The 27,500-nt window shown below is 42.9% G+C and overlaps 1 protein-coding gene across 1 annotated transcript in view; it reads right to left on the reverse strand.

Annotated features, from left to right (window-relative positions):
- CYP19A1 (cytochrome P450 family 19 subfamily A member 1) overlaps positions 1-18,230 on the reverse strand; it is a 24,184-nt gene extending 5,954 nt beyond the window's left edge. Inside the window, exons 1-7 of the mRNA XM_087703631.1 lie at positions 18,135-18,230; positions 8,840-9,016; positions 7,121-7,271; positions 5,538-5,692; positions 4,477-4,653; positions 2,576-2,690; positions 887-1,001 (exon numbers count right to left, since the gene is read on the reverse strand). Coding sequence (XP_087559757.1) covers positions 887-1,001; positions 2,576-2,690; positions 4,477-4,653; positions 5,538-5,692; positions 7,121-7,271; positions 8,840-8,987 — 861 coding nt within the window. The 5' untranslated portion in view covers positions 8,988-9,016; positions 18,135-18,230. The remainder of the gene's footprint in view (positions 1-886; positions 1,002-2,575; positions 2,691-4,476; positions 4,654-5,537; positions 5,693-7,120; positions 7,272-8,839; positions 9,017-18,134) is intronic.
- Between the last annotated feature and the right edge of the window lie 9,270 nt (positions 18,231-27,500).

Genomic DNA, 27,500 nt, shown 5'->3' on the forward strand with positions numbered 1-27,500 from the left:
CTACACTGGACTCCCATCAGCGCAATGCGGCATCACAATACTGGAAAGCCGAACCCCAGAAGCGCAATTTGCCTTGCAATGGAAACAATAGGCCAGAGATGTCCAACCTTGGCCAAGTCTTGCGGACTTCAACTCCCAGAATTCCCCAGCCAACATGGCTGGCTGGGGAATTCTGGGAGTTGGTCCACAGGTCTTAAAGTGCCCCCCCCCCCCGGCCATAGGCAGTCTCAGATTAACAGTCTCAGATTCAATGATGGTACCTCCAGTTAAAAGGATCAGGTAGCAGATCTCATGAAATTGTTCCACTTAATCTTTGAGGGCAATATACGGTACTGAAAAGAGGCTAGTCCTCAAGTTACAGCAGGAACAGAGCCTGCCCATCAACAGCCATAACTCACAATGGTTGCCAAACTGAACATTACGACCTTTCTGGCAGCGGTTGTTAAGTGATTCACCACATTCCTTAAGTGAATCTGCAATCGTGACGTGAACCGATGGCTGGCCATGTGTGTGGTTTTGCTGAAAGCCAGGGGTACATGTCAGTATTTGGCCAAAAAAGTGTCATAAAAATCAGTCACATGACTGCAGGACATTGCAAACGAACCACTGTAAATGCAGTTAGGTTGCCGGATGCCCGAAGCGTGGTCACATGACCTTGGGGTGGGCGGGGCTGACCCTTGGAACTTCAAATCCAGGTTGCTAAGCAACCCCTCAGGCAGGTCTGTCAGAACGACAAGCGGTTGCTAAGCAACCAGTCATAAGCCAAGGACTACCTGTGGATACTTTAGGCCTCATATAAAAAGTTGATAAAAGATCAACTTCCCTCCAGATTTCTGTTATTGTTTCCCCAGTGTTGGAAAGGAAAAAAAAATGGTATCCAGATTACCTGGGCAAAAATCAGCTCGGACGCAAAATCCATGTGTTCCTCCAGGTTATCGGCGGCGAAGAGCTTCTGTCGTTTCTGCTCAATTAAGGTCTCGATGCTTTCTTTCAGGTCTTTCCTGAAAAAAAAAAAGGAGAAATCCTTTCGGTTCAACACTAAATGTCGTTTGGAAACAGGATGATATGAAATTGTTCTGACCCAGTTCTCAAAACCTCTGAAGGGAATTTAATTATTTACAAATGCCGGCAGTCCCGGCAAAAAGTTTCCCTCACAGGCTAACAAATCTATCCGGCTGGAAGATGAATAGTTATCTGCTACATCTATTCATCTCCGTCCCTTGCCTTTGATCCCCAGAGCTAGGGTGGGGCTTTGCTAGCAGCAGTGGCTCTTCCATCCCAAGGACTGGCCCATAGATTTCCACTGCTCTCCTCTCCTCTGCCTTCTGCACATCCATGCGTCAGGCACTGGACCCAGCCGTTCCTCCTCTTCCAGACCTGGAGGCTGTTGACTCTCCATCTGAGGGCTGACGGACAGCCCAGGGTCTGCACCTCTCTGTCTCTGCGTCTCTCTCTCTCTCTGTCTCTCTCTCTGTCCCAAGAACCAGCCCATAGATTTCCACTGCTCTCCTCTCCTCTGTCTTCTATGCATTCATGCGTCAGGCAGCTGTTCCTCCCCTTCCTCATCAACCACCTCCAGACCTGGAGGCTGTTGACTCTCCATCTGAGGGCTGACGGACAGCCCAGAGTCTGCACCTCGCTGTCTCTGTCTCTGTCTCTGTCTCTCTCTCTCTGTCCCAAAGACCAGCCCTTAGATTTCCACTGCTCTCCTCTCCTCTGTCTTCTATGCATTCGTGCATCAGGCAGCTGTTCCTCCCCTTCCTCATCAACCACCTCCAGACCTGGGGACTGTTGACTCTCCATCTGAGGGCTGATGGATGGCCCAGGGTCTGTTCCCTCTGTCTCTCTGTCTCTCTCTCTCTCTGTGTCCCAAGGACCAGCCCATAGATTTCCACTGCTCTCCTCTTTCTCCCTGACAGCTCCATTCTCTCTTCCCCCTCGAAGCTCTCCCCTTGCCCTGATGCTGATCCTGACTGCCATACTGCCTCCTCCTCTGATTCGGATGCTGGAGGGGCCGACGCGGCCGAAAGGCCACAACAGAAATAATTGTTGTGAACATAAGAAACGGAATGAAATTGGTTCTAGCAGAGTTGTTGCAAAGCTGCTTTTTCCTTCCAAACGCAACAGGGCTGGTTTATTTTTTTTCCCCCTGGAGGAAGAAGAACAAAATGTTTCGTTTCTCATCCAAGAAACTTCATCAATTTGTGATGGCGGAGGAGATGGCTGGGTTGGCGTGGCCAGGTGGTCATGTGACTGGGTGGGTGTGGCCAACAACATCACTCATCACACCCAGCTCCGCCTCCCGGTCACTTGCCTCCAAGGCAGAGGTGGGATTCAGCAATTCTGACTGGATGAAAAATGGACAAAAAACAGACCCCAAATGGCCACAAAACAGCTGGAAAATGGGCCAAAAATGGGTAGAGGTGGAGCCAGACAGTGGTGGGATTACCCTTTTCGGCAAACTTGGCAGAATTTTAACAACTAGTTTGCCTGAACCGGTCCAAACCGTCTGAGTCCCACCTGTGACCTTTGATTTATAGGCAGCCTGATCCTCAAAGGCATACGTGCTACTTACGCAGATGTCTCGTACTTCTTGTAAAACCAGGAGAACTTGAAGAAAATGTTAGGTTTCAGGAGAAGAGCTTGCCAAGCATCAAAGTAGTTCTGGATTTTGAGCACAATGGCATGTTCTGAAAGGACAAGAACAAGATAATTCTGAGTCCAGATTATAAGTCCAAAGTTTGAAAAGGGATAGTAATGCTATGGGCTGTATTTGGTCAAGTCTGTAAGGATGGGCCTCGGGTTCCACCACAAAACCGCGCTCGACTAAACCACGTCCGATTAAACCGCGTCGCTGACGTCATCAACAGGGCGACAACAGTGCGGAGACAGAAGCACACTGTAAACCCTAAATGAGGTGCTGTGCAAGGAAAGGCTGGGCACAGAGTCTCTCAAATTCACGGACAGATCTTCACACTCCTGAAACGAATCTAACGACCGACTGACTGAATTGTTTCCTGCAAAAGCCCACTCCCCTTTCACTCCTCTTTTATGTCCTATGGGAGGGGCCAATCACCTCCCAAATTGACCCTGATTTCTGAGTTGTTCTTTTCTTCTGTCAGCTCTGCGCATGCGCACACTGGGAACAGGCTCCAGCTGTTCCTCTGCCTCACTGCTGTCTAGCTCCGCAGGGACCTGATCACTGCCAGATGGCGTTGGCCACGTCTCTGCCTCCAATGCAGAGCCCTCGTCCGAGCCTTCCCCAGCCTCCAGGACTGTCCCATGCTCCTCCATAACCCCTTCACTGTCCTGTTAGCTCTGCTGGCTGCTGGAGCCACATCACTCAACACCAGAGAAGTCTCTTGGAGGCCAGAAGCTATCTCAGGAGCAACCCCCATCCATACATCCTAAAAGAGGATTCCTTTTATTCCTCCTCCCATCCATTTTTTTAAAATCCTCCCAACAAGCATCCTATATTCATTGCCTGCTCAATGAATGTTCTGCTGCCTTTGTCTTCTGCAGTTTTGGTTAAAGAAGCATTCACATTCACTTCAGAAGACCCTGTGAGAAAATATTACATGTGTACCCTGTTTGCCCACAAATAAGCCCTCCCTGGATAATAAGCCCTCCCCAGATAATAAGCCCTCCCTGGATAATAAGCCCTCCCTGGATAATAAGCTCTCCCTAAAAATATTGCAACACAGCAGCAGCCATGAGGTGACCACGCTCACTGCCTCCTGCACCTCAAAAATAATAAGACCTCCTCAGGGATGAGTTCCTGCCAGTTCTAACCTCTTCTATAGAAAAGGTTCCACAAATCTACAGTGCCGTTTAGAACCAGTTCCAGCTCCCTCCTTCCGTCCATCTGCCCATCATCAAGATGAAGAGCAAGAGGAGGAATTCTGGGAGTTGAAGTCCACAAGTCTTAAAGCTGTCAAGTTTGAACACCCCTGGGTTTTTTTTTTCCTAAAGGGTTAGGGTGCAAGGGTCTTGTAACTTGACAACTTTAAGACTTGCAGGCTTCAATGCCAGAGTTCCTGAGCCAACATGACTGGAGGAGGAATTCTGGGAGTTGAAGTCCACAAGTCTTAAAGCTGTCAATTTTGAACACCCCTGGGTTTTTTTTCTAAAGGGTTAAGAGTACAAGGGTCTTGTAACTTGATAGCTTTAATACTTGCGTGCTTCAACTGCCAGAGTTTCTGAGGCAACATTTTGGTTGCTAAGCAAGAGCGCTAAGTGAGTTTCACCACATTTTACAAGTTGACCATGTCCACCCAGTCACATGCCTGGCAAGCCACTCCCACCCGGTCACATGGTCAGCAAGCCACTCCCACAAAGCAGGCCACACCTACAGAAGAGGTTCTAAAACATTTTGAAACCCACCACTGGACCTCCCCCAAAATAAGGCCAAGTGCTTATTTCGGGGGTCAAAAGTAAACAAGACCCTGTCTTATTTTCGAGGAAACATGGTTTTACCATCAAGAGGGATGCCGAGAAAAAGCTTGTTTGATGTGTCAAGCATGATGCGCCTCATAAGGTTCAGAGCGTTGACATGTTCCAACTCGGTTGTCTCTTCGTTCAAGAGATCCAGGTGTGCAATTGTTGATTTGACACAGATGGCTATCATCCTCACAAGACCCGGTCCAGAAAGAGCTGAAATTTTACAAATGTCTTGATTATTTTTCTCTCTCTCTACCTTTTTTTGGGAAACAAAGTTTTTTTTGCATTTTTTGTTACATATTTTGACTTCTTTTATAAACATTTTTCTTGACATTTTCTTGACATTTCCTTTTATGCATAGTTCATTTTTACATCGTATTTTCATTTTCCATTTCAGTCGCCTTCTTTTCATTCCGTATTCCTCCGCTTTGTTTTAATTTCTTCTTAATACATAAACAATATCATTGTTTGCCTCTCTGAATTAATCAAATTGAACATATCATTTCCATCTATTACTCTGTTTTACTCTTAATAACATACGTCCAACAAATTTAATTTTATACAGTAAACATTTCATTTTATTAATTTTCCACAAGTAAGTACTATTATTCTATTTCCCTCCCATCATATTGAATGTATGCCATTGGCTGTATTTACCAAATTTCATTCTACTCTACTAGTAAACCCTTTTTTCCCCTCCTCCTTTCAATCATTTTCTCTTAAGTCTCTCAGGAACTCCACTTCTCTCATATTCTCTTCTCTCCACCCATTTACCTGGTTTTCTTTCTTTTTCTTAATCTTAAAATTTCTATGGTTTTTTTTCTTTCCAATTTCTCTGCCTTTCTATTTGTAGAAATATACATTTGCTGCTTGGAGGGCTTAACTGACACTCCGTGAGACACCATACATTGCTTCCTTGGTTAGGCAAAAGGACATCTTTTCATCCCTAATCTCGTTATGCAATGGCATTTTAAATCAAAATTAAGAAAACAGGGGTCTTTGAGGGGTCCTTCTTTCTCCTTCTCCTTCTGTACCTCAGCTCAGAAACAGACCCGAAGGCAGAGTCAGAGTGGGAAGACCCCAATCGATATATTTACCCTTGGTGAAAAATGGACGGATCTCCTTCCACAGCCTTGGATTATTATTAAAGATGATGCCGTTTTCATGCATGCCAATGCACTGCAAACCAGGTTTGCTGCCGAATCGAGAACTGTAGTGTCCGTGTTTCATGACGTGGAACATGCTTGATGATCTAGATGGTGGAAGAAGAAGAAGAAGAAGAAGAAGAAGAAGAAGAGGAGGAGGAGGAGTAAGTGGAGGAGGAGGAGGAAGAAGAAGCAGAAGAAAAAGAAGAAGAAGAGGAGGAGGAGGAGTAAGTGGAGGAGGAGGAGGAAGAAGAAGAAGAAGAAGGGGAGGAGAAGGAAGAGGAAGAGGAGGAAGCAGAAGCAGAAAAAGAAGAAGAGAAGAAGAGGAGGAAGAAGATGAGGAAGTGGAAAAGGAAGAAGAAGAAAAAAAGAAGCAGAAGAAGAAGAGGAGGAGGAGGAGTAAGTGGAGGAGGAGGAAGAAGAAGCAGAAGAACAAAAAGAAGCAGAAGAAGAAGAAGAGGAGGAGAAGAAGAGGAGGAGGAGGAGGAGGAGGAAGTGGAGGAGGAAGAAGAAGAAGAAGAAGAAGAAAAAGAAGAAGAAGAAGGGAGGAAGAGGAAGAGGAAGAGGAGAAAGCAGAAGCAGAAAAAGAAGAAGAGAAGAAGAGGAAGAAGAAGATGAGGAGGTGGAAAAGGAAGAAGAAGAAAAAGAAGCAGAAGAAGAAGAGGAGGAGGAAGAGGAGGAAGAAGAAGAGGAAGCAGAAGCAGAAAAAGAAGAAGAGGAGGAGGAAGAGGAGGAAGAAGAAGTGGAAGAGGAAGAAGAAGAAAAAGAAGAAGAGGAAGAAGAAGAAAAAGAAGAAGAAGAAGGGGAAGAAGGGGAAGAAGGGGAAGAAGGGGAAGAAGGGGAAGAAGGGGAAGAAGGGGAAGTAGAAGAGGAAGAAGAAGAAGAGGGCTTTAGATGCAACAACTGGAACCTCAAATTGCAAACTAAAGTTTATCCAGAGCCAATTCAGAACCAGTTTTTTTTTATTAAAAAAAATGCTTTTCAAGGGCAACCTTGAAAAGGCACATTGTGGCCGTCCAAGGTTATCTACCTTCCAATAAGGGTCTCCTGGCTATCCCTGCCCCCGGCTTCCTTCTCCAACTGGCTTGGGTTTTCATTGTCCACCCAGAGTAGGCAACGGAGAAGGTAATGAAAGTGGTAACACATCTGACTATTTTGCTGTGCTCAGATGAGCTAGAAAATTGGCTTCTTGGTATCTGTGCTTGGACAGCTGCAGGCTATTTTGCTGTGCTCAGATGAGCTAGAAAATTGGCTTCTTGGTATCTGTGCTTGGACAGCTGCAGGCAGCCACAAAAGTGAATCCCCTTTAGAGGGCGATAGAAGCTTAAAAATGTCAGCGCCATCATCTCAACGCAAAAGAAAAACCAACAGTTAAGTTGCAGGTGGAGAAATTAAGGGAGGAAGAGTGCGGTTTTCATTCTACAGCCAGTTCAATCAGTTGTGAGCAAGTTAAGGACCTAAGCTGAAGGATCTCACAGGCTTTTTTGCCCCTTTGCCCACCCCCCACCCCGTATTGATAGAGAACAAAGATTTACTTGCTAATGACGAGGGTCTCTTCTCCATTGATCCAGACTCTCATAAACTCTCCGTACATCTTGTTGTAATAATTACAGGCGCTGCCCACTCCCATCCAGAGGAATCTCCCGTGGGAAATAAGTGGGCCGAGCCCCATACAGTAGCCAGGCCCTAAAAGATAATAGGAGGCAGAGAAAGGAAGGGAGGGAGGAGGAAGGAAGGATAGAGGAAAGGGAGGAAAGGGAGGAAGGGGAGGAAGGAAGGAAGGAAGGAAGGAAGGAAGGAAGGAAGGAAGGGTGAGAAAAATAGAGGGAAGGAACAAAGGTAGCAATGGAGGAAGGAAGGAAGGAAGGAAGGAGGAAGGAAGGAAGGGAGAGAAAAATAGAGGGAAGGAAGGTAGCAACAAAGGAAGAAGGAAAGGAGGAAGGAGGAAGGAAGGAAGGGAGAGAAAAATAGAGAGAAGGAAGGTAGCAACAAAGGAAGAAGGAAAGGAGGAAGGAGGAAGGAAGGAAGGAGGAAGGAAGGAAGGAAGGAAGGAGGAAGGAAGGGTAAGAAAAATAGAGGGAAGGAAGGTAGCAACAAAGGAAGAAGGAAAGGAGGAAGGAGGAAGGAAGGAAGGAGGAAGGAAGGGTAAGAAAAATAGAGGGAAGAAAGATAGCAATAAAGGAGGAAGGAAAGGAGAAAGGAAGGAAGGAGAAGAAAGGTGAGAAAAACAGAGGGAAGGAAGGTAGCAACAAAGGAGGAAGGAAGGAAGGATGGATGGATGGATGGAAGGAGGAATGGTGAGAAAAATAGTAGGAAAGAAGGAAGGTAGCAATGAAGGCAGGAGGAAGGAGGAAGGAAGGATGAGAAAAATAGAGGGAAGGAAGGTAGCAATGAAGGAGAAAGGAAGGAAGGGAGGAGGGAGGGAGAGAGGGAGGGAGGGAAGAAAGAAGGGTGAGAAAAACAGAGGGAAGGAAGGAAAGAAAAATAGAGGAAAGGAAGGCAGGCAGGGAGGGAGGGAGGGGAGAAGTAAGGTAGGAAGGATCAATTAGGAATTTTATCATCAATAAACATAAGACTTTAATCACGTCCTGTGTGTAGACCCTGTTCCTGGACCATGAGGTCTTTAACTAGGGTTTACAGAACAAACCAACTCTTACCAGATTCCCACAAAAACAATAAACCGTAAAAATATGATTTATCAACTGGAATGGATGAAACCACCCCATGCTCAGCCACAAATTAACCAACCCTATTAATGCTTATAATGTTGTCTAAGAGCAATAAAGGACACTTTACAGAGGTGGCGAAGGTGAAGTATAAATGTGGAGTAGCAATGGGGAATCTGTATTTTCTAAAGATTGGCAAATGCCACAAATCATGGCTTGTAAAACACAAGGAGTGGATTCCAACAGCCGCCTGAGCCAAATGTTAATTGGTTGGATGCCGCCCAGCTCGTGAGACGGGTGGCTAGATAAAAAATTTTAAAAAAACAAATAGAAAATAAAACACCGAGCAAAGGAAATCCTCACAGGTGCCTCACTTTAGAAAGGGGGTGATGCATAAGGCAAAATAAATAAATTATAATAATAAAATAGCTTGGCTGAGTCACGCCGCCCCCTAGTCTTTCCTTTGTTCTTCCTTAAATGGAAAAATATTTTTTTCCCCCCTGGGCCCACAATTTGAAACTTGGTGGGGTTGGACTAGAAGCCCTCCCAAGGTCCCTTCCAACTCTTGTCATTCTTTTAAAAACCTACCTGGTATGGAAGATGTTTCTTCGCAAGTCCAGATGAGGAAAAGGAACGTCATCAAGAGCAGAAGTGGTAGAGTCGCAACCGTCGGGATGCTTTCGGCTATCGCTTTGGAGATATTATAGTGCATCGGATTCAGGATTTCCAGGAGCATTTTGCTGTCCCCCAAGTCGATCGGTTCGGCTACGGGTAGAAAGGCAAAGAAAAACCTCTAAGTTAGTCTGTCTCCCCTCCGGTTTGATCTCGCCACTTAATGAATCCTGCTCCGCGATGTGGCTTGTTTTATAACAAGGGCAGAGCCTCAGATTAGACGACACCAGAGACGTCAAAACAAGAGTAGAGAAGATTCACTGGTCCTACAAACCAAAACATTTCTGACCTTGGTTTGGAGGGCCCAGGTTGCTTGGAACAAAAAAAAAAAAAAAAACCTCCAGGCCGATGGAGTTCTCCTATCTCCCTCATTAACCTTGGATGATCGTCATAAGGTAGGAAGCTGGGAGCCGGTGCCAATATTGTCCCCCAGAGCCAAAGGAATTAAGGAGGTCTGCCGTGAATTGAAGCCCCAACTCCTTCTTTTAGAAGGGGTTCCTTTGAACATCTGTGGCTGGGTTCTGAAAAAAAATGTCCTTGGGTTTCTGAGACAGTCTTATTTCCAAGTCCATCTTCTGGAGGAGGGAGACAGTAGACAGGATGGGTTATTCTAAGGCACTTCTCTGCAGCTTTTGCCCCCCAGACTTCATTTTTGGGGTGATTTGGATGGAAAAGAAGGCATGGAAAAATGCCAGCTTAAATGCAGAATTTCTTCCTGCTCATGGGACTGGTTTCTGTTCGTCTTACAATACAATAGCAGAGTTGGAAGGGACCTTGGAGGTCTTCTAGTCCAACCCCCTGCCTAGGCAGGAAACCCAATACCGTTTCAGACAAATGGCTATCCAACATCTTCTTAAAGACTTCCAGTGTTGGGGCATTCACAACTTCTGGAGGCAACTTCTGTTCCACTGATTAATTGTTCTGACTGTCAGGAAATGTCTCCTCAGTTCTAAGTTGCTTCTCTCCATTATTAGTTTCCACCCATTGCTTCTTGTTCTGCCCTCGGGTGCCTTGGATAATAGTTTGATGCCCTCTTCTTTGTGGCAGTCCCTGAGATATTGGAACACTGCTATCATGTCTCCCCTAGTCTTTCTGTTCCTTAAACTAGACATACCCAGTTCCTGCAACTGTTCTTCATATGTTTTAGCCTCCAGTCCCCTAATCCTCTTTGTTGCTCTTCTCTGCACTCTTTCTAGAGTCTCCACATCTTTTCTACGTTGTGGCGACCAAAACTGGATGCAGTATTCCAAGTGTGGCCTTACTAAGGCATTATAAAGTGGTATTAACACTTCACGTGATCTTGATTCTATCCCTCTCTTGATGCCACCTAGAACTGTGTTGGCTTTTTTGGCAGCTGCTGCACACGGCTGGCTCATATTTAAAAGGTTGTCCACTAGCACTCCAAGATCCCTCTCACAGTTACTACTGTTGAGCAAGGAACAGTAGTAACTTAATCTTAATTTCTTAATTTCATCGTATTATCCCCCTTTTCTGTTAGAAGAAAGCAAAAGAACAGCCTTCTTGATCACATTCCCATATCATTGCATAAATCTATGGAGGGGTATTGGATCCTCTATAATCTCCTATTACTTTCAGGAATGGAAAGCAAGTTTGCGATCAAAGCTGATGAAACAATAGACTTAATGGAAGATTATTGAAGGATATAATCAAAAGGGGGGGTATATGTGTTTGTGTGGGGGTGCTACAATATAGACCCAGTTTATCTGACTTGCTGAACCTTAAGGCAAGGATGGTGGGAGCCTTTCATGGCTTAGCCCTAAGGATGAAACTTATATGTTGATAAGATCCAGGGGGGCTGGACTAGAAGACCTCCAAGGTACCCTTCCAGCCCTAGGAGTCTATGATCCTAATGATAGTCAGCTCCAACGTCTTAACCTGTTAACGACTTCTTCAGCTTCAACCTCAATAACACATGGGCAACAGAGGTGGGTTCCTACCTGTTCGCACCTATTTGGTAGAACTGGTTCGTCAAATCTACCGAATCGGTTAGAAGAGGTTCCACCAGTGGACCCGGAAAGCAGGCCACGCCTACAGAAGCGGCTCCAAACTTTTTTGAAACCCACCACTGGTCCTTGGATATGATTATTCCACACTATCATGCTCATATTTATAAAGCTCAGTGCCTCTGTGAAAGGTAAGGATGACTACTGCATTTGTGGTGCAATCAGAACATTGCGTGTGTTGAAGTTGTTTTAACGCAAACCAAAGATGCCTTTTAAAAAACAAGTTTACATCCTATTCTTATGCATGCCAGTGCTGTGTGTGAGGTAATTTAAGGTGGTTCTGACAAGTGTCGTCGGCATCTTCATATCCGGTCACATGGGTGGCAAGCCACACCCATCGGGTCACATGGGCGGCAAGCCACTCCCACAAAGGAGGCCACACCCACAGAATAGGTTCAAACAATTTTTGAAACCCACCACTGGCGCCAACCTACAGCTAAGGAGAAATTTTCTCCCAGCTCGGGAGAAGCCACTCCCATCCAGTCACATGGGCAGCAAGCCACTCCCACAGAGTAGGTTCGAGTAGCCACTCCCACAAAGGAGGCCACACCCACAGAGTAGGTTCGAACAATTTTTGAAACCCACCACTGATAGGCAAACAATTGATACAAACTCAAGGTCTACTGCTCCAAACTCGATGGCAGAAAATACGACTTCAGCAACAGAGGGGTCATCGCCTGGAATGCTCTACCTGACTCTGTTGTTACATCCTCAAACCCCACAAAACTTTAACCTTAAACTGTCGAGCGTGGGCCTCACCCCATTCTTAAGAGGTCTGTAAGGGGGCATGCATAAGCGCACCAGCGTGCCCACCGTCCCTGTCCTGCTGCCCCCATTACTTTTACCCATTTCCTTCGTTCATGTCCATGTTCCTACTTATATCTGCTATCTTGTACTTGTTTGACAAATGAATAAAAATAAATAAAATAAAATAAAATAGTCACCTATCCTATGTTTATAGAAGGTGGTCACCTACTTAAAAAGATGTCCAGGGTTAACCCTTTCCTTGGGTACTTGAGAGACCGCCTGCTGCCAATTACCTCCCACAGACCCATTCAATCTCACAAGGTTGGCCTCCTCCGGGTGCCATCTACCAGCCAATGCCACCTGGCTATTACCCTTCTCTGTGGCAGCTCCGGCCCTCTGGAATGAACTCCCCGCAGGGATTCGGACCCTCACCTCTCTCCAGGCCTTCCGAAAAGCCGTCAAAACCTGGCTTTGCCGACAGGCCTGGGGGTGATGAGTTCCCCTCCCCTCTCGACATGTATGGTTGTGCGACTGTTGTTTACTTTTATTATTTGTATTTTGTTTTTTATGTTCCCCCTTTTTCCCCCTTGAATTGTTTGCTGCCCTGAGTCCTCCCGGAGAAGGGCGGCATACAAATAATAAAATTCTATTCTATTCTATTCTATTCTATTCTATTCTATTCTATTCAATTCCTTGAAGAGGTGTTGGGTTTGAGCCTCAAGACAATGAAACTGGAAGGGAGAAAGTTGAATGTGAATCAGAGGACAGCAAAACTGATAAAGAAGGAAGCAGAGTCTGAATCTGCAGACAGTGAGATTGATAAGCAGGAAGCCGAACATCAGGAGATTAGATAGAAGACCCAATGTACATCATACATGGTCATTGAGAAGGCAGTTCACTTACACAGGCGGTACAATATCTCATTTTTATTTTGACTGTAGTTTTGAGGTTGGCTCCACATCATTGGCAGGACATATTTAAAAGGAAAAAAAAATCTGCATCTTGTCCTTTGCAGAAATGGTCTGTCCTCCATAAAGTGAGACTCTAGGTTGCCCCATAAAAGAAGAAGAAGAACAAAAAAACAGGAAGATAAAATTAAAGTTTACCCTGAAAATATGTAACGAATAGAAATGCAACAAGTGGAAGGGTGAGCTGCAGCTAAGAAGATGGTTTTTCTCTCATGGGAAAGTCTGAATGAAAACATGCATGTATACTTGTTCTAAAAAAATCAGGATAACAGAATAACAAGAGTTAAAAGGGACCTTGGAGGTCTTCTAGTCCAACCCCCTGCTCAAGCATTCTCTCAAAGAAGGAGGAGTCAAGCTATTCTCCAAAGCACCTGAGGGCAGAACAAGAAGCAATGGGTGGAAACTAATCAAGGAGAGAAGCAATTTAGAACTAAGGAGAAATTAGAACAATTAATCAGTGGAACAACTTGCCTCCAGAAATTGTGAATGCGCCAAGTTTTTAAGAAGATGTTGGATAACCATTTGTCTGAAGTGGTGTAGGGTTTCTTGCCTAAGCAGGGGGTTGGACTAGAAGACCTCCAAGGTCCCTTCCAACTCTTCTCTTCCCTTCCCTTATCTTCTCTATATTCTATTCTATTCTATTCTATTCTATTCTATTCTATTCTATTCTATTTAGTCTATTCTATTCTCTATATTCTATATTCTATTCTATTCTACATTTCCTGCCAAAATTTATTGAGGTTCGACTATCACATGTCTAGGAGATGACACAAGTGTCCCTTTTCTTCAGGAAGGATGGAAAAGGGAAATCCTAAATATTGAGATATGGAGAGAGAGGTGTGTGTGTGTTTGTGGGCATGGGTGTGTGTATACAATGATACAACGAGGGCCAAACCCTTTATTAGTTCTGAAGGTCAGTCACTGACCATGGACATTTTACATGGGGGGATGATAGCTGAAGTTCTAGGCTTCTGGAGTTTCCCCATTATTTACTTCTCCTGCGAGTGGGTTTGTTTTGATCCGATCAGACGAAAATGAAATCATTTCAAAGAGTTGGATTCTTTGATTGAAATGGCCCAGTTGGTTCCTTGTGAGTCCCAGAAAATAGTGCAAAAGAAATTTGTGACTCAAGATTAAAGTGAAATCTACATTAGAAATTCAGACTCCATCTGTATTTATATTCTGGAAGCGTAATCTAACTTTTACGCTTGCAGCCCTCTAAATGGGTAAGAGTTTGGATGACAGCAGTTTTGGGGGCTCTCTGTAATTTTTATGAAGACTTTTAGTCAGAAGAACACAATAAAAGAGTTGGAAGGGACCTTGGAGGTCTTCTAGTCCAGCCCCCTAGCTCAAGCAGGAAATCCCATACCATTTCAGACCAATGGTTATACAGTCCCTTCTAAAAACCAAGAAGATAAAAAAACCAATGCCACTGAATATAAACGAAGGAAGAAAACAGAAAAAGAAAGGAACAAAGCCAATAGAATAGAATAGAATATATAGAATAGAATAGTATAGAGAATAGAATAGAATTCTTTATTGGCCAAGTGTGATTGGACACACAAGGAATTTGTCTTTGGTGCAGATGCTCTCAGTGTATATAAAGAAAAATAAAATACATTCATCAAGAATCATAAGAATAGGATGGAATGGGATGGGATGGAATAGAATAGAATAGAATAGAATTCTTTATTGGCCAAGTGTGATTGGACACACAAGGAATTTGTCTTTGGCGCATAAGCTCTCAGTGTACATAAAGAAAAATAAAATACATTCATCAAGAATCATAAGAATAGGATGGGATGGGATGGGATGGGATGGAATAGAATAGAATAGAATAGAATATAGGGTAAAGTAGAGTAGAATAGGAATAGGAATAGGAATAGGAATAGGAATAGGAATAATAGGGGTAGGGGTAGGGGTAGGGGTAGGGGTGGGGGTAGGGATGGAATAGAATAGAATAGAATAGAATAGAATTAGAATAGAATAGAATAGAATAGAATAGAATTCTTTATTGGCCAAGTGTGATTGGACACACAAGGAATTTGTCTTTGGTGCATATGCTCTCAGTGTACATAAAGAAAAATAAAATACATTCATCAAGAATCATAAGAATAGGATGGGATGGAATGGGACGGAATAGAATAGAATAGAAATGCAGAATGGAGTGGATTGGAGTAGAATGGAATGGAATGGAATAGAATAGAATAGAATAGAATAGAATAGAATTCTTTATTGGCCAAGTGTGATTGGACACACAGGAAATTTGTCTTTGGTGCATATGTTCTCAGTGTACATAAGGAGAATAAAATACATTCCTCAAGAATCAAAAGATACAACACTTAGTGATAGTCAAGGTTACTAATAAGCTATCAAATTGTACTAGCAAACAAATAAAAGCAATATAAATTGAAAGATACAAGCAACATGGTTATAGCCATAAGTTGGGGGAGATAGATACTAGGAAGGAAGAGAAGAATAACAGTAATACAGTCTTAGTAAATTATTTGACGGTGTTGTGGGAATTAGTTGTTAAGCAGAGTGATGGCATTCGGGATGGGGGTGGGGGAAATGCAAGAAAAAGAAAAAATCCCAGTTCAGTTGAAATAGAAGAGAAGGAAGATAACACCTTTTCCAAAGAAAAGAAGGCGAAAGCGGAGAAGGAAGAAAAGAGAGAAACCTACAGCCTTCCCAGCTTGAGATATCGTTTTCCCAGTCATCTCTTCCTCCCTCCAATCTCTGAAGCAGAAATAATAACAGTTTGGACACTTTTCCAAAAGAGACCACAAAGCCATTATGAAGTAGGACTTCCCCAAAATGAAGGGGTACTTTAGCTCTTTCACCTCTTATTGAAGGAGAAAAGGTTGGGGGCTGTTAGCTGGACTGAAATTTTCCTAGGGGTGGGGAGGGAAACACCACTAACACCCATGCTCTCATGAGAGGAGAAACATCATCTGGCAAATCTCTTCCTCTAATTCTTTGGGGAGGGGAACGTGGGAGGATGAGAAACTGGCCTTTTTCTTTCTTTCTTTCTAAGAGGTGCCTTCCCTATTTGTCTTCTCGAGTTTAAAACAAAACAAAAAAAAATCCAGATAAGTTGTCTAGCTTGCCTGTTGCAGCCAAAAAAAACAAACAGGCAGTCAGATGCACCCCAAACACCCCTTTCTTAATTATTTGGCTGAGATAGACATTACAGTGCAATAATAATTGGCTTAGGAGATGAATAAGCGTGTGACAGTTTTGTAAATGCCCCTTGAATATAACAGCTAAAGTTTTCTTTCGGCTTTGCAGAGAAGGGGCGCTTACTCTTTCTCATAGCAATAGCAGTTAGACTTATATACCGCTTCATAGGGCTTTCAGCCCTCTCTAAGCGGTTTACAGAGTCAGCATATCGCCCCCAACAACAATCCGGGTCCTCATTTTACCCACCTCGGAAGGATGGAAGGCTGAGTCAACCCTGAGCCGGTGAGATTTGAACAGCCGAACTGCAGAACTGCAGTCAGCTGAAGTAGCCTGCAGTGCTGCATTTAACCACTGCGCCACCTCGGCTCATAGTCCCAGGACACCAGCATCAGCTGAAGGGAAGCAAGCTGGGTGTTGTAAAATCACCAAATGCAACAGGTGGAATTAAATGGCATTGTTCATGTTCAAATATACTTTTTTTATTTTCCATTTTTATAACATACAATCACATGTTATACTATTACATAGCCAGTATCCTTTTTTTTTAAGGAAAAAAAAATTATTTTGTTACTTAAACAACACATGCCCACACCAGTGGGAAAAGAAAAAAAATCAAAAAGTCAAAACACACAGAAGTCAAAAAAGAACAAAAAACAAGGCAGGGGAGAAAAAAAAAAGGAAAAACAAAAGAAGAAAAAAGAAAAAAGAAAGAAACCCCGGTATATATTATAAAAAAGTATATCAGCTGGTTACAACATGTTTTGGTGCATCTCTTCCATTAATTCATATTAATTCAAATATCTTAACTCAAATGTTTACCATATTGACATCATTATACCTCCACTTTTAGTTGACTACAGTTATTTAAACATCCTTCATCCTTAACTATGCCAAAGATTTAATCCATAACCACATCCTAGCATTTCATTTACTTGTTTGTAAAATCCTCTATTAACATCAAATCCTCATATCCTATATTATGGATGTTCAAATGGCATTGTTATGGTTATGAGCTACCTTTAGAAAAGCTAGAATTCTCGAATACGGCTCTCGTCTGCCTGGAATCTGCACTGTATATTGGATATTAATACAATGGAGAGAGTTCAGAGGTATTTCACGAGAAGAGTCTTCCACTCTTCGACTCACAACAGAATAACCGTCTGTCACCAGGCTTGAAACTTTGGGCTTGGACAACCTCGAGCTACGGCACCTTCGGTTCAACCTAAGGGTAATACACAAAATTATCCACTATAATGTCCTACCTGTTAAGGGCTACTTCGGCTTCAACCCCAATAATACATGAGCACACAACAGATAGAAACTCAAGGTAAACGGCTCCAAACTTGATTGCAGAAAATATGATTTCAGCAACAGAGTAGTCAACGCCTGGAATGCTCTACCTGGCTCTGTGGTTTCTTCCCCAAACCCCCAAAACTTTAAGACTGTCTACTGTTGACCTCACCCCATTTCTAAGAGGTCTGTAAGGGGCGTGCATAAGCGCACCGGCATGGCTACACTCCTACTGTCCTACTGTCCCCATTTATTCGGACCCATTATGTTTATATTTATACCTGTTATCTTTCGCATGTTTGACAAACTAAACCAATAAAGAACATGTGAGAACTACAGTATCGGAGGAGAAGACCATGCACTGAAGAGCATAAAACATTTAGTTTTGGACAAGTAGGGAAAATGTCTGAAAAGAACATTTCTCCAAGGTAAAGATTTCATTAGCATCGTTAATGAAGAATCATTTGTTGTTCTGGAGAAGATTCTCCAGGAAATCTTTTCATGTAATCGTATTAGAGGTTCCTTTTATTGTTACGGTCACCATCATTATTGTTTGGCTCCCTCTTTGGATTACCTGAAATTCATCTACGTTGTAAGAAGATGCATAGAAGGTGTTGGGGGGGGGGGAAAGAAACCCTAGTTCTTTATCCTTCACACATAAAGAAAGGCAGGGTAAAAATAAAAGAATGGAAAAGAGAAAGGTGTTTGCCTCTGGGAAAAGCCATCAGATGCCCCACAATGCTAAACAGTGAAAAGTTATAGTCAACTTTTGATGCCGCTTTTAACCTAAAAAGAACTGAAGCCAAAGACGGTAAAAAAATTTTCCCAAGTAAGAACAAGGATGCGAGAGAAAGGAAGAGAAAAAAATAAGGATCGAGATTAAGATGTCTACAAATCACCCCCAAAATCTTTGCAGAATCATTTTTGTCATTTCATTCCTGCACAGGGGGAGAAAAAAAAGGAAACCACACAATAAACCAGAAAAGTTGTAAAAGTTACCTGCTCCTTTGCGCACACTTTCTTATTCTAGCATCTATCGCCGGCTACCTTTGCTTACGGTGCTGTCCTTTTAAAGATCAGAAAAGAGTTGGTACTGATCACTCTTTATGTAGCATCTTTTTTTATAGAGAGGTACTCCTTGTTGCTAAGGGATTGGTTGCTAAGCAATGGTATTGGTGGGTTGTTAGGGTTTCCCCCCCCCTGTAGGTCAGGGGGCTTTGCAGCCAAAAAGAGAATTTTTGTAATTTAACCTGTATAGCAGAATGTACTTAAGCCTTAAAAAAAAAAGATCCAGAAAGACGGGGAAAAAACAAACCTCTAGGTGAAAAGAAATCAACTTTGAACATGGAAGGTGATGCTTGAAAGGGATGGGATGACATGAATTTGATGAAAACTTTGATGTCGTGCCTGAGTCCATGACAGAACTAGATGTTACTGTTGTGATATATGCCTAGTTGGGACAAGTGAAATGCAAAAGATATGATATCATCAAATTAGGTTTTCCTTGCCTTGGCATCAAGCTGCCAATGGCATTGAATGAGGGGTCCTGAGTTTGGTGGTTTTCTTGCAGATGTTTCACTACCCAACTAGATAACATCATCAGTGATGAAAGGGTTTGTGGAGAGGAGGATTGTGGCGTCCTTGGTGCTCTCCGCGATGGGCTGTTTTTTTCTTGCAGATGTTTCATTCCCAACTTGGTAATGCCATCAGTGCTAGAAGAGTTTGGTCCCTCATGTTTACTGTTTGATAAAGTTGACTATAAGGGATGTGGTGGCTCAGGGGCTAAGACACTGAGCTTGTCAATCAGAAAGGTCGGCAATTCGGTGGTTTGAATCCCTAGCGCCGCGTAACGGCGTGAGCTCCCGTGACTTGTCCCAGCTTCTGCCAACCTAGCAGTTCGAAAGAACGTAAAAAATGCAAATAGAAAAATAGGGACCTCCTTTGGTGGGAAGGTAACAGCGTTCCATGCATCTTCAGCATTTAGTCATCCCGGCCACATGACCATGGAGAGGAACATTTACCTTTACCTAAAGTTGATTGTTAGATAAACTAATCAGTAAATCAATCAAGGAACTACCATTTCAGACAAATAACTAAACACTAAACAACAGCCTAATCAAGGAACCACCAAGACCTTTCCCACCAATCCTCACAGGGCAAGCCACCAATATGGCTATCCCGTCAGGCCTGGGGCTAAAGATTGCAACCCGCCCGAATGGTATGAATGTTGTGTTTTAATGATGTATTGTTCTATATGTTAAAAGTTTGTGTCCCCCCCCTTTTTAAGTTGTAAGCCGCCCTGAATCCCCCAGGGAAAAGGGCGGCATATAAATAAACTTAAATACAAATACAAATACAAATATATTAATAGTGAACTTCTGACTTTCTGCTAGTTTCCCCATTGAGTTTCCTTGAAGGAAGCTAATAGGAAGTTCCTTCCTTCCTTCCTTGGAAGGAATGGGATGTATAAGAATGATGAATGGAAAAAAAGAATAACTATGTGAATGTATAGCTGTAATTGTATATAGAGAACAAATTTTTTTTAAAAAAAACCCTTTTCATTTAAAAAAAAATTGTTTGGGTTAAGTTTTCCCACATGTTGTTGGGTTTATCATTCCCAGAACCGCTGAGAGAGCAGGAGAGGGCAAGAACTGTTCCAGGAGTGCAAAGCTGAACTCCGAGCACCCACTTTCTCTGCAGCCAGTTAAGAATGACATCTTGTGCCTCTAAAGTAATGGACATTTGGGGTTGACTTGAATGGACCCTTTACTTTCAAAGGACCTCTTGTATAAGCATCTGTTGAACATTACGGAATGTTCCCATCATTTGTTCGATTGTGCCCATCTTCCGGATCAACAAGGTCATTCCAGAACTATGGGAAGAAACTTTCCCGAAATAGATGGTTGCGGCAGCTGTTATCCATAAAAAAAATAAATCCACTAGAACAGAATAATTACTGGCATTACATTCCTTCGGTCTAAGCATTCGCATTTACTTATCGACGCAAATAATTTTGTATGCAAAACATTGGGACAGGAGGAAAATGTCTCTTTTTGAAGGCATCTCATGAGGTCATTATCCAAAAGCTAGGCAATGTCTACGCGTGTGTGTAGGATGGTGTGTGTGTGTGTCTATGGGTGCGTATGTGTGTGTGTATATGCATGAGTTTAAATGAAAGTAGATTCACCAATGGTGCCTTTCGTGCCAAAGAATCTTTGGAATTTGGTACAATACAATTGGAATAATTAGAGGTCTTGTTCACAACAAAGAGCTCCGCCTGAATGTTAACAAATTCTTCCGTCTGTGTGTAGGCTCCTGAATGAATTAACAAAGTTCTTTTTTTTTTCTAATGCCACTATAAATGAGCTACGTCTTTTCTAAATCCACAATGGACTTTTGTGATCGAAATGAGCAAACTCTCTTCTGTGAAAACAAATTGCGGACTTTCCTCCTTCCCCAGACATACTTCTCAGCTAAGAACACCTAAAGGGGATTCTCTTCCAAATTAGTCATCTTACTGCTAGTAATAACACCAACCCAACCCATGCACAAAACAATAGTAAAGGTAAAGTTTCTCCTCGCACATATATGCTGGTCGTTCCTGACTCTAGGGGGCGATGCTCATCTCCGTTTCAAAGCTGAAGAGCCAGTGCTGTCCGAAGACATCTCCGTGGTCATGTGGCTGGCATGAACTCAATGCCAAAGGTGCACGGAAGGCTGTTACCTTCCCACCAAAGGTGGTTCCTATTCTTCTACTTGCATTTTTTTTACGTGCTTTCGAACTGCTAGGTTGGCAGAAGCTGGGACAAGTAATGGGAGCTCACTCCGTTATGTGGTGCTAGGGATTCGAACCGCTGAAGTGCCGACCTTTCACAAACCATCAGCGCTAGACAAAGGGTCAGTGATGTCCATGTTTTATGGAGATTATCAAATAGGGTTGCACACATGGTCTTTCGTTTAGTTTGAATTGTCCGTTTGATTAACACCGACGTCTGGATTGGATTCAACAACTTGAATAGGTTTAGGAAAACCGGTTTGATTGAATGCTTCAGTTTCAGGCACTGGATTGTGTTTGATTTTATTTGCAAAATCCCTTTGCAAAAGGCCTCATCAACTGCCAGATTATCTCAAGAGAATGGGATTTCCTCTTGGCTGCTGAGTTGGGGGAGGTTCAGTTGAATCAGCTTCAGACTGAATTTCCACATCACAACTTCACTCAACTCAACACTCAAGTAGAATTGGACAACTGCAAAGCTATAGCGCTTCAAGGAGATCCAAGCGAGAAGACCCAGAGGTCCAAGCCTGAACTTCTGAGAGAGGCCACCTACAGATAAAGAGAATGTAGACCAATGCTAAGAGCAATTTTGTAAAGTCTTCAGGAAAACCATCCACTGGAAGTCATCCAGCCCTGAATTATGACATACTATGGGGTGCCTGTGATTTGGGGGCCTCCCAAGAACGTTGGGAGAAGAATTTCTATTAGATGTTCCAGATCTATAGCTCTTCAAAGCTCTCAAGTAGAGCGGCCAGAATGCCTCGGGAGAGGGAAGACTATAATTATTCCAGCCTAGTGAATAGACATTGCAAGAGAATATTTTTGATTGCTGGATAGTAGATGTTTCATGACAATTCCCACTCTTGGTTCTCCTGTCAAGATGGTGCGGAATCCAAAGCTGGTAACCTTTCTCTCAAACTTAGCAGGTCCAACAGATAGAGGATGGGGTGAAAATGCGTGCTTTTATTATTTCCCATTTTTTAAATAAGAAAGAAACACGTTGTTCAGCTCAGGAGACCTTTTCCAAGTTCTAATTCAGAACATAATGGGGACTATTCATAACCGGAACTGTAAGCTGGATGCAATTGATGTACTTCGTTCCTGGATGAACATTAAATGCTCCTTTTCAGCAGGAAGTTAGCATCATCATTAGGATGTATTGTGCCGTGATGTGACATCTTTATAGGTCAATGGATATCTGCTTAAGAACATTAAAAAAATATGTTTCAACGGTGTTAAAATCCAAAATTATGCCTCTACAATTATATGGGGTACCTTTCTGCTTTGGATTGTGGCAAGTGGTCTTTGGATAAATATTGCCATCAATATCAGAGATTCGTTTTATTTTTATCTATTGTTCCATCTCTTTGAACATTGCCAAATACTATTCTGCTCTCTGTAATATTCATCATAATGAATGAAATATTCTTCTTAATGAAAAGAAGGACTAGGGGGTGACATGATAGCAGTCTTCCGATACCTGAGGGGCTGCCACAAAGAAGAGGGAGTCAAGCTATTCCCCAAAGCACCAGAAGGCAGAACAAGAAGCAATGGGTGGAAACTAATCAAGGAGAGAAGCAACCTAGAACTAAGGAGAAATTTCCTGACAGTGAGAACAATTAATCAATGGAACAACTTGCCTCCAGATGTTGTGAATGCTCCAACACTGGAAGTTTTTAAGAAGATGTTGGATATCCATTTGTCTGGAGTGGTGTAGGGTTTCCTGCCTAAGCAGGGGGTTGGACTAGAAGACCTTTAAGGTCCCTTCCAACTCTGTTATTCTATATTCTATCCTATCATACCTTATCAGAAAAGTGTTTTTTTGGTTGCTCTGATAAAACCATCCTTTGCCTCATTTTGGTTACTCACTTCTAAGGTTTTGTTTCCCTCAGAGATACTGAACTCTGCCTTCCGTTTACCTCTTTGAGAACAATGCCATTTTAATTTATTAATTCTAAGTATATTCCAAGAAATATCTGAAAAATATGGCTTGAAGCTGAACACCTCAAAAACCAATTGCATGGCCGTTAGCAAACAACCCATTAATTTTACCACTGATAAATTCGGAAGGAATACTATTAGAAAAAGTTGAACAACGCTTATTATTTCACTGACAAAATATTAAGAATATAATTCCATTTCAGGGACACGTAATATTCCTCCTGATACTGGATGAGCACCTCTTAGGAAATGGCTTCAAGATCTCAGCCAAGCACAGTTAAATTTCATCTACTTTCAGAAATTATATGGATTCCTCTCCATTCAACAAGATTGAAGATTCAACAAGATTGAAGATTCAACAAGATTGAAGATTGAGGCATCCTTCACGGGACTCTTTAATTCACCAAAGTTCGGGCAACACAGCACTTAAATGTTTTTGTTCATCCCAATATGGCACTTAAATTGTTTTTGTTCATCTTAACAACACATATATAGATAAATACATTTGTTGTTTTCACTGTTCAAGAGTTGCTTCATCTTTATCACCTTTTCCTTTCTCGTTTGAAATCACTTTTGTACAACTTTAATATATTGGAGATCAAAATGACCTGTGCAGGTTCTGAGCATCCAGCGTTTTCGATCCTCTTCGGTGGTTCTATTCTTACTCCCCCCCTGCTTTATTTGGCAATACTGACCTTAATTTGAGGGCCTCTGCTTTGTGTTCAAGATTTGATCCTCCAATGTGGCACTCAACATATATTTGGAGGGATGCTTTAGGAGAAGAGCAAATATTTATTTATGTAGTGTATATTGGAGGAGGTGACCCTTTGAGAGCTATATGCAATGAAATTTCATTTTAATGTAGCCCAATTAGTGTAAGTTTAAAGTCACAATAAAGTTATTATTCTATTCTATTCTATTCTACTCTACTCTACTCTACTCTACTCTACTCTATTTGACTGTACTGTACTGTACTGTACTGTACTGTACTCTATTCTGTTCTGTTCTGTTCTGTTTTGTTCTATTCTATTCTATTAGCAGTTAGACTTATATACCGCTTCATAGGGCGGTAGATTGTGGGGGCAAGTTGCTGACTCAATTTGCTAAAAAATTTGTAAACCGCTTAGAGAGGGCCAAAAGCCCTATGAAACAGTATATAAGTCTAATAAATAAATAAATAAGACTATATTCAAAATAAATATGGGACTAAGAAATTCCAGATAGTTTATGACTGAAGAAACAAGGAATGATATAATCTGTTTAGACTTAGCCTAGCTAAGAGGAGTTAAAGCTCAAATGAAAGATGATACTAACTTTCTTTAAGTTTATTTTAGAACATCTTTGTTAAAGATTTATACCCTGTATTGGTTCTGGGAAGTCGGGGGGGGGGGGGGGGAGGTTGGGGGGAGGTTGGGTGGGGAGGGCCAGGGGGTGGGAGGTAAACATTTGCAAAAGTTTTTTTTCCTAAAAATTTTCAATAAAAAAAAAAACCCTGGTAGTATTCAGAATACAGAATAACAGAGTCGGATGCAGTATTCCAAGTGGGGCCTTACTAGCGAAGCATAAAGATATATAAATAGTTTGTTGTTGTGCTATGGAGATCTGCAAGGAAGCTAAAAATAGGAGTCCATTTCAGCCTTTGCCACCCTAACAGATGCTCGATAGCGAAGCGCTCCTCCTTGCCACCCAAAGTCTGCTCAATTTATACTGTTGAGCCAAGTCCCCGGACCGCCTCTATCTCTTTCCCTCCTCCGCCCTGTGCCTTCTTTGCATGCAAGAATTTTGACATTTCGGTTTTTCTTCTCCTACTCCTGCTTCTTCCCCAGCTTCGTTGGCAGGCTCCGCGCGCGCACACACACACAACTTCTACACACAATCTGCCTTTAATCACCCTTTCCTGGCATAGCGGGGGGTTTCCATGGTTTGGGGTGCAGCTGCTAGAAAGGCAAGTGGAAAGCTGAACAGCTTCAGGCCCACCTGGGGAGTTTGTAGAGAGATTGTTTAGCATCCTGGCTTTCTGTACAATTCTCCCCCCTGATTCCCTTCCCCCTCTAAAAAAAACCCCAGCTAGTATCAGAAAAGAAAAGGAGGATTTGATTTGTCTCCTTCGGTTCCGAAGCAAAGAAGAATGATCCTCCTTCCCCTCTCTTCCTCCATCTTTTCTTCCCATCTGAAGGAGACGGTTAGTTCGAACCTGTGGAATAAAGAAATAAATGAAGGAATAAATCAATGCAGCTTGAGATAGAATAGAACAGAATAACAGAGTTGGAAAGTCATCTTGGAGGCCTTCTAGTCCAGCGGTCCCTAACTGGGGGTCCGTGGGAAAATTTTGGTGGTCCACAGAAAAATTATTTGCATTTTTTTATATTGCACTAAATCAGGGGTCCTTAAACTATGGCCCTTGGGCCGGATACGTGTAATGAAGGCTTGTGTTGCTGCAGAGAATCTCCCCCTTCGGGGTCTTTTTGTGCAGGTTGGAGGGGGGCAGAAATTCTGACTTTGTTGCAGAAAATGACAAGCTTTAGACTTCTCAGGATACAGGAAAAGTTTATTTGGCAGCCAGGTTCAGAAAGCTAGCACAAGTTCTGAACAACCTTCATTATCGAAGCAGGCGTTCTTTATACATTCTCAAAAGCATTGCAACGTGGAAATACTTAACACATTTCTTAGTGGTTACCTTGAGGAGAAAGCCTTATAAGGAGATGGGGTCTTACTTCTCCTTTTGTTTATGGAGTACGTGTCGTTAACGAACTTTAATTGAACCTTGGACTTTTGACATAGGCTTTCGACATAGACAACTTGTGGTTAGGCACTGGCTTCCTGTTTCTTTTGCAAGCTCCAACTCTGTCTATGTGGCTTTTAATATAGAAGTAAAGGCGCTCTAAGAGGCTGTCCAGCCTGACCCAGTAGGTTTCACACTTAATGTCCAAATCTCACTTTATGTCTGCTTTATCTTGGGGTCTGCTTCGGCCTCCTGGTGCGGAGCTTTGGGCGAAGGCTGGAGGGAAGAGCCGCTGGTGGCAAAGAGCCGGAGAGCCTTGTTCCAGTGGGTCTTCATCAGAGGTGGGTTCCTACCAGTTCGCACCTATTCAGTAGAACCGGTTCATCAAATCTACCGAACTGGATATGAAGATGCCGATGACACTTGTCAGAACCACCTTAAATGACCTCACACACAGCACTGGCATGCATAAGAATAGGATGTAAACTTGTTTTTTAAAAGGCATCTTTGGTTTGCGTTAGAACAACTTCAACACACGCAATGTTCTGATTGCACCACAAACGCAGTAGTCATCCTTGCCTTTCACAGAGGCACTGAGTTTTATAAATAGGAGCATGATAGTGTAGAGTAATCATATCCAAGGACCAGTGGTGGGTTTCAAAATTTTTTGGAACCTCTTCTGTAGGTGTGGCCTGCTTTCCGGGTCCACTGGTGGAACCTCTTCTAACCGGTTCGGTAGATTTGACGAACCGGTTCTACCGAATAGGTGCGAACTGGTAGGAACCCACCTCTGACCTCACCCTTTTCCTAAGAGGTCCGTAAAGGGGGCGTGCATAAGCGCACCAGCATGACTACCAGTGGTCAAATCTAATTTCTAAGAGTGGCTAAGTTCTCCTGTCTACCCTTCAACTGGATGGGCATCCAAGTTATAACAGCGGAGAGAGATCTGATATGCGAATGCAATAATTACTTTAGCTTTACGGACTTTCAGAAGCACAGCTTATGAAAGGGCCGCAGGACACACCGCAGAAAGCTACTCTTTGATAATTGAATGTATTATCCAGCGATGAGATCTTTACATACTGTTCTCGGCTTAATGTCTCTGAACAATTCATTTAATGGTACGACACGGGTTAAAAATGCGTTACAAACAGCAAGCACAGCATCCGGTCCACAAGAGCAGTTTTGGCTCCTTAAGTTTGTTTTCATCAGTGGTGAGATGACAAGTTATTTCCAGTGAGCTTCCTTTCAACAGCCATTTCATTCCTTAGCAGCATCAAGATCTGCCACTTGAGCCGATCAGAGGCTGTTCAGAAAAAAACACAGATGGGGCGCCCTGCACTTCTACCTGCAAGAACAGGGCGCATCCCCAGGAGCGTGGATTTAAACGGGATTGAATTCTCAGCTTGTCCGAAGCGTAGATGTTACCGCTCAAGAAGGAACTTCGTGAAATTGCCTCTCCGATGAAGGAGAAATATTGACGTTGAGGGGCATTGCTAGGCAGCCCAGCCCAGATCTGAAGAAGAGGGAAGGGACTTTTGAAAAGCTAATGGGGTAACGCTAAGCTATTTAACTAAAAGAAAAGAAAACAGTATTTCCTTGTGTTTGCTGTCTTGCGTGACATGCAAAAATGTCGTGGCACGACAAAACCGCGCTAGTCAAATTGCGGTGGTAAAATCGCGGCGCTAAAGCCGCGACGTCATCACCGTGCGTCATCACCGCCGCGACAACAATGTGGCAACAGAAGGGCGCTTTAAAACGGCGCCGCGGCAGAAAGCCGACTTCAGTTAAGGTAAGGGTTAGGATTAGGTTTAGGGGTTTGTTTTAGGGTTAGGTTTAGGTTTAGGGTTAGGGTTAGGGTTAGGGTTAGGGTTAGGTTTAGGGTTAGGTTTAGGGTTAGGTTTAGGGTTAGGGTTAGGGTTAGGGT

Source organism: Thamnophis sirtalis, unplaced genomic scaffold (assembly GCF_051295495.1).
Source record: "Thamnophis sirtalis isolate CommonGarterSnake01/CBP01778 unplaced genomic scaffold, rThaSir2_p1.2 scaffold_2, whole genome shotgun sequence".
In the NCBI taxonomy this organism is placed as follows: domain Eukaryota; kingdom Metazoa; phylum Chordata; class Lepidosauria; order Squamata; family Natricidae; genus Thamnophis; species Thamnophis sirtalis.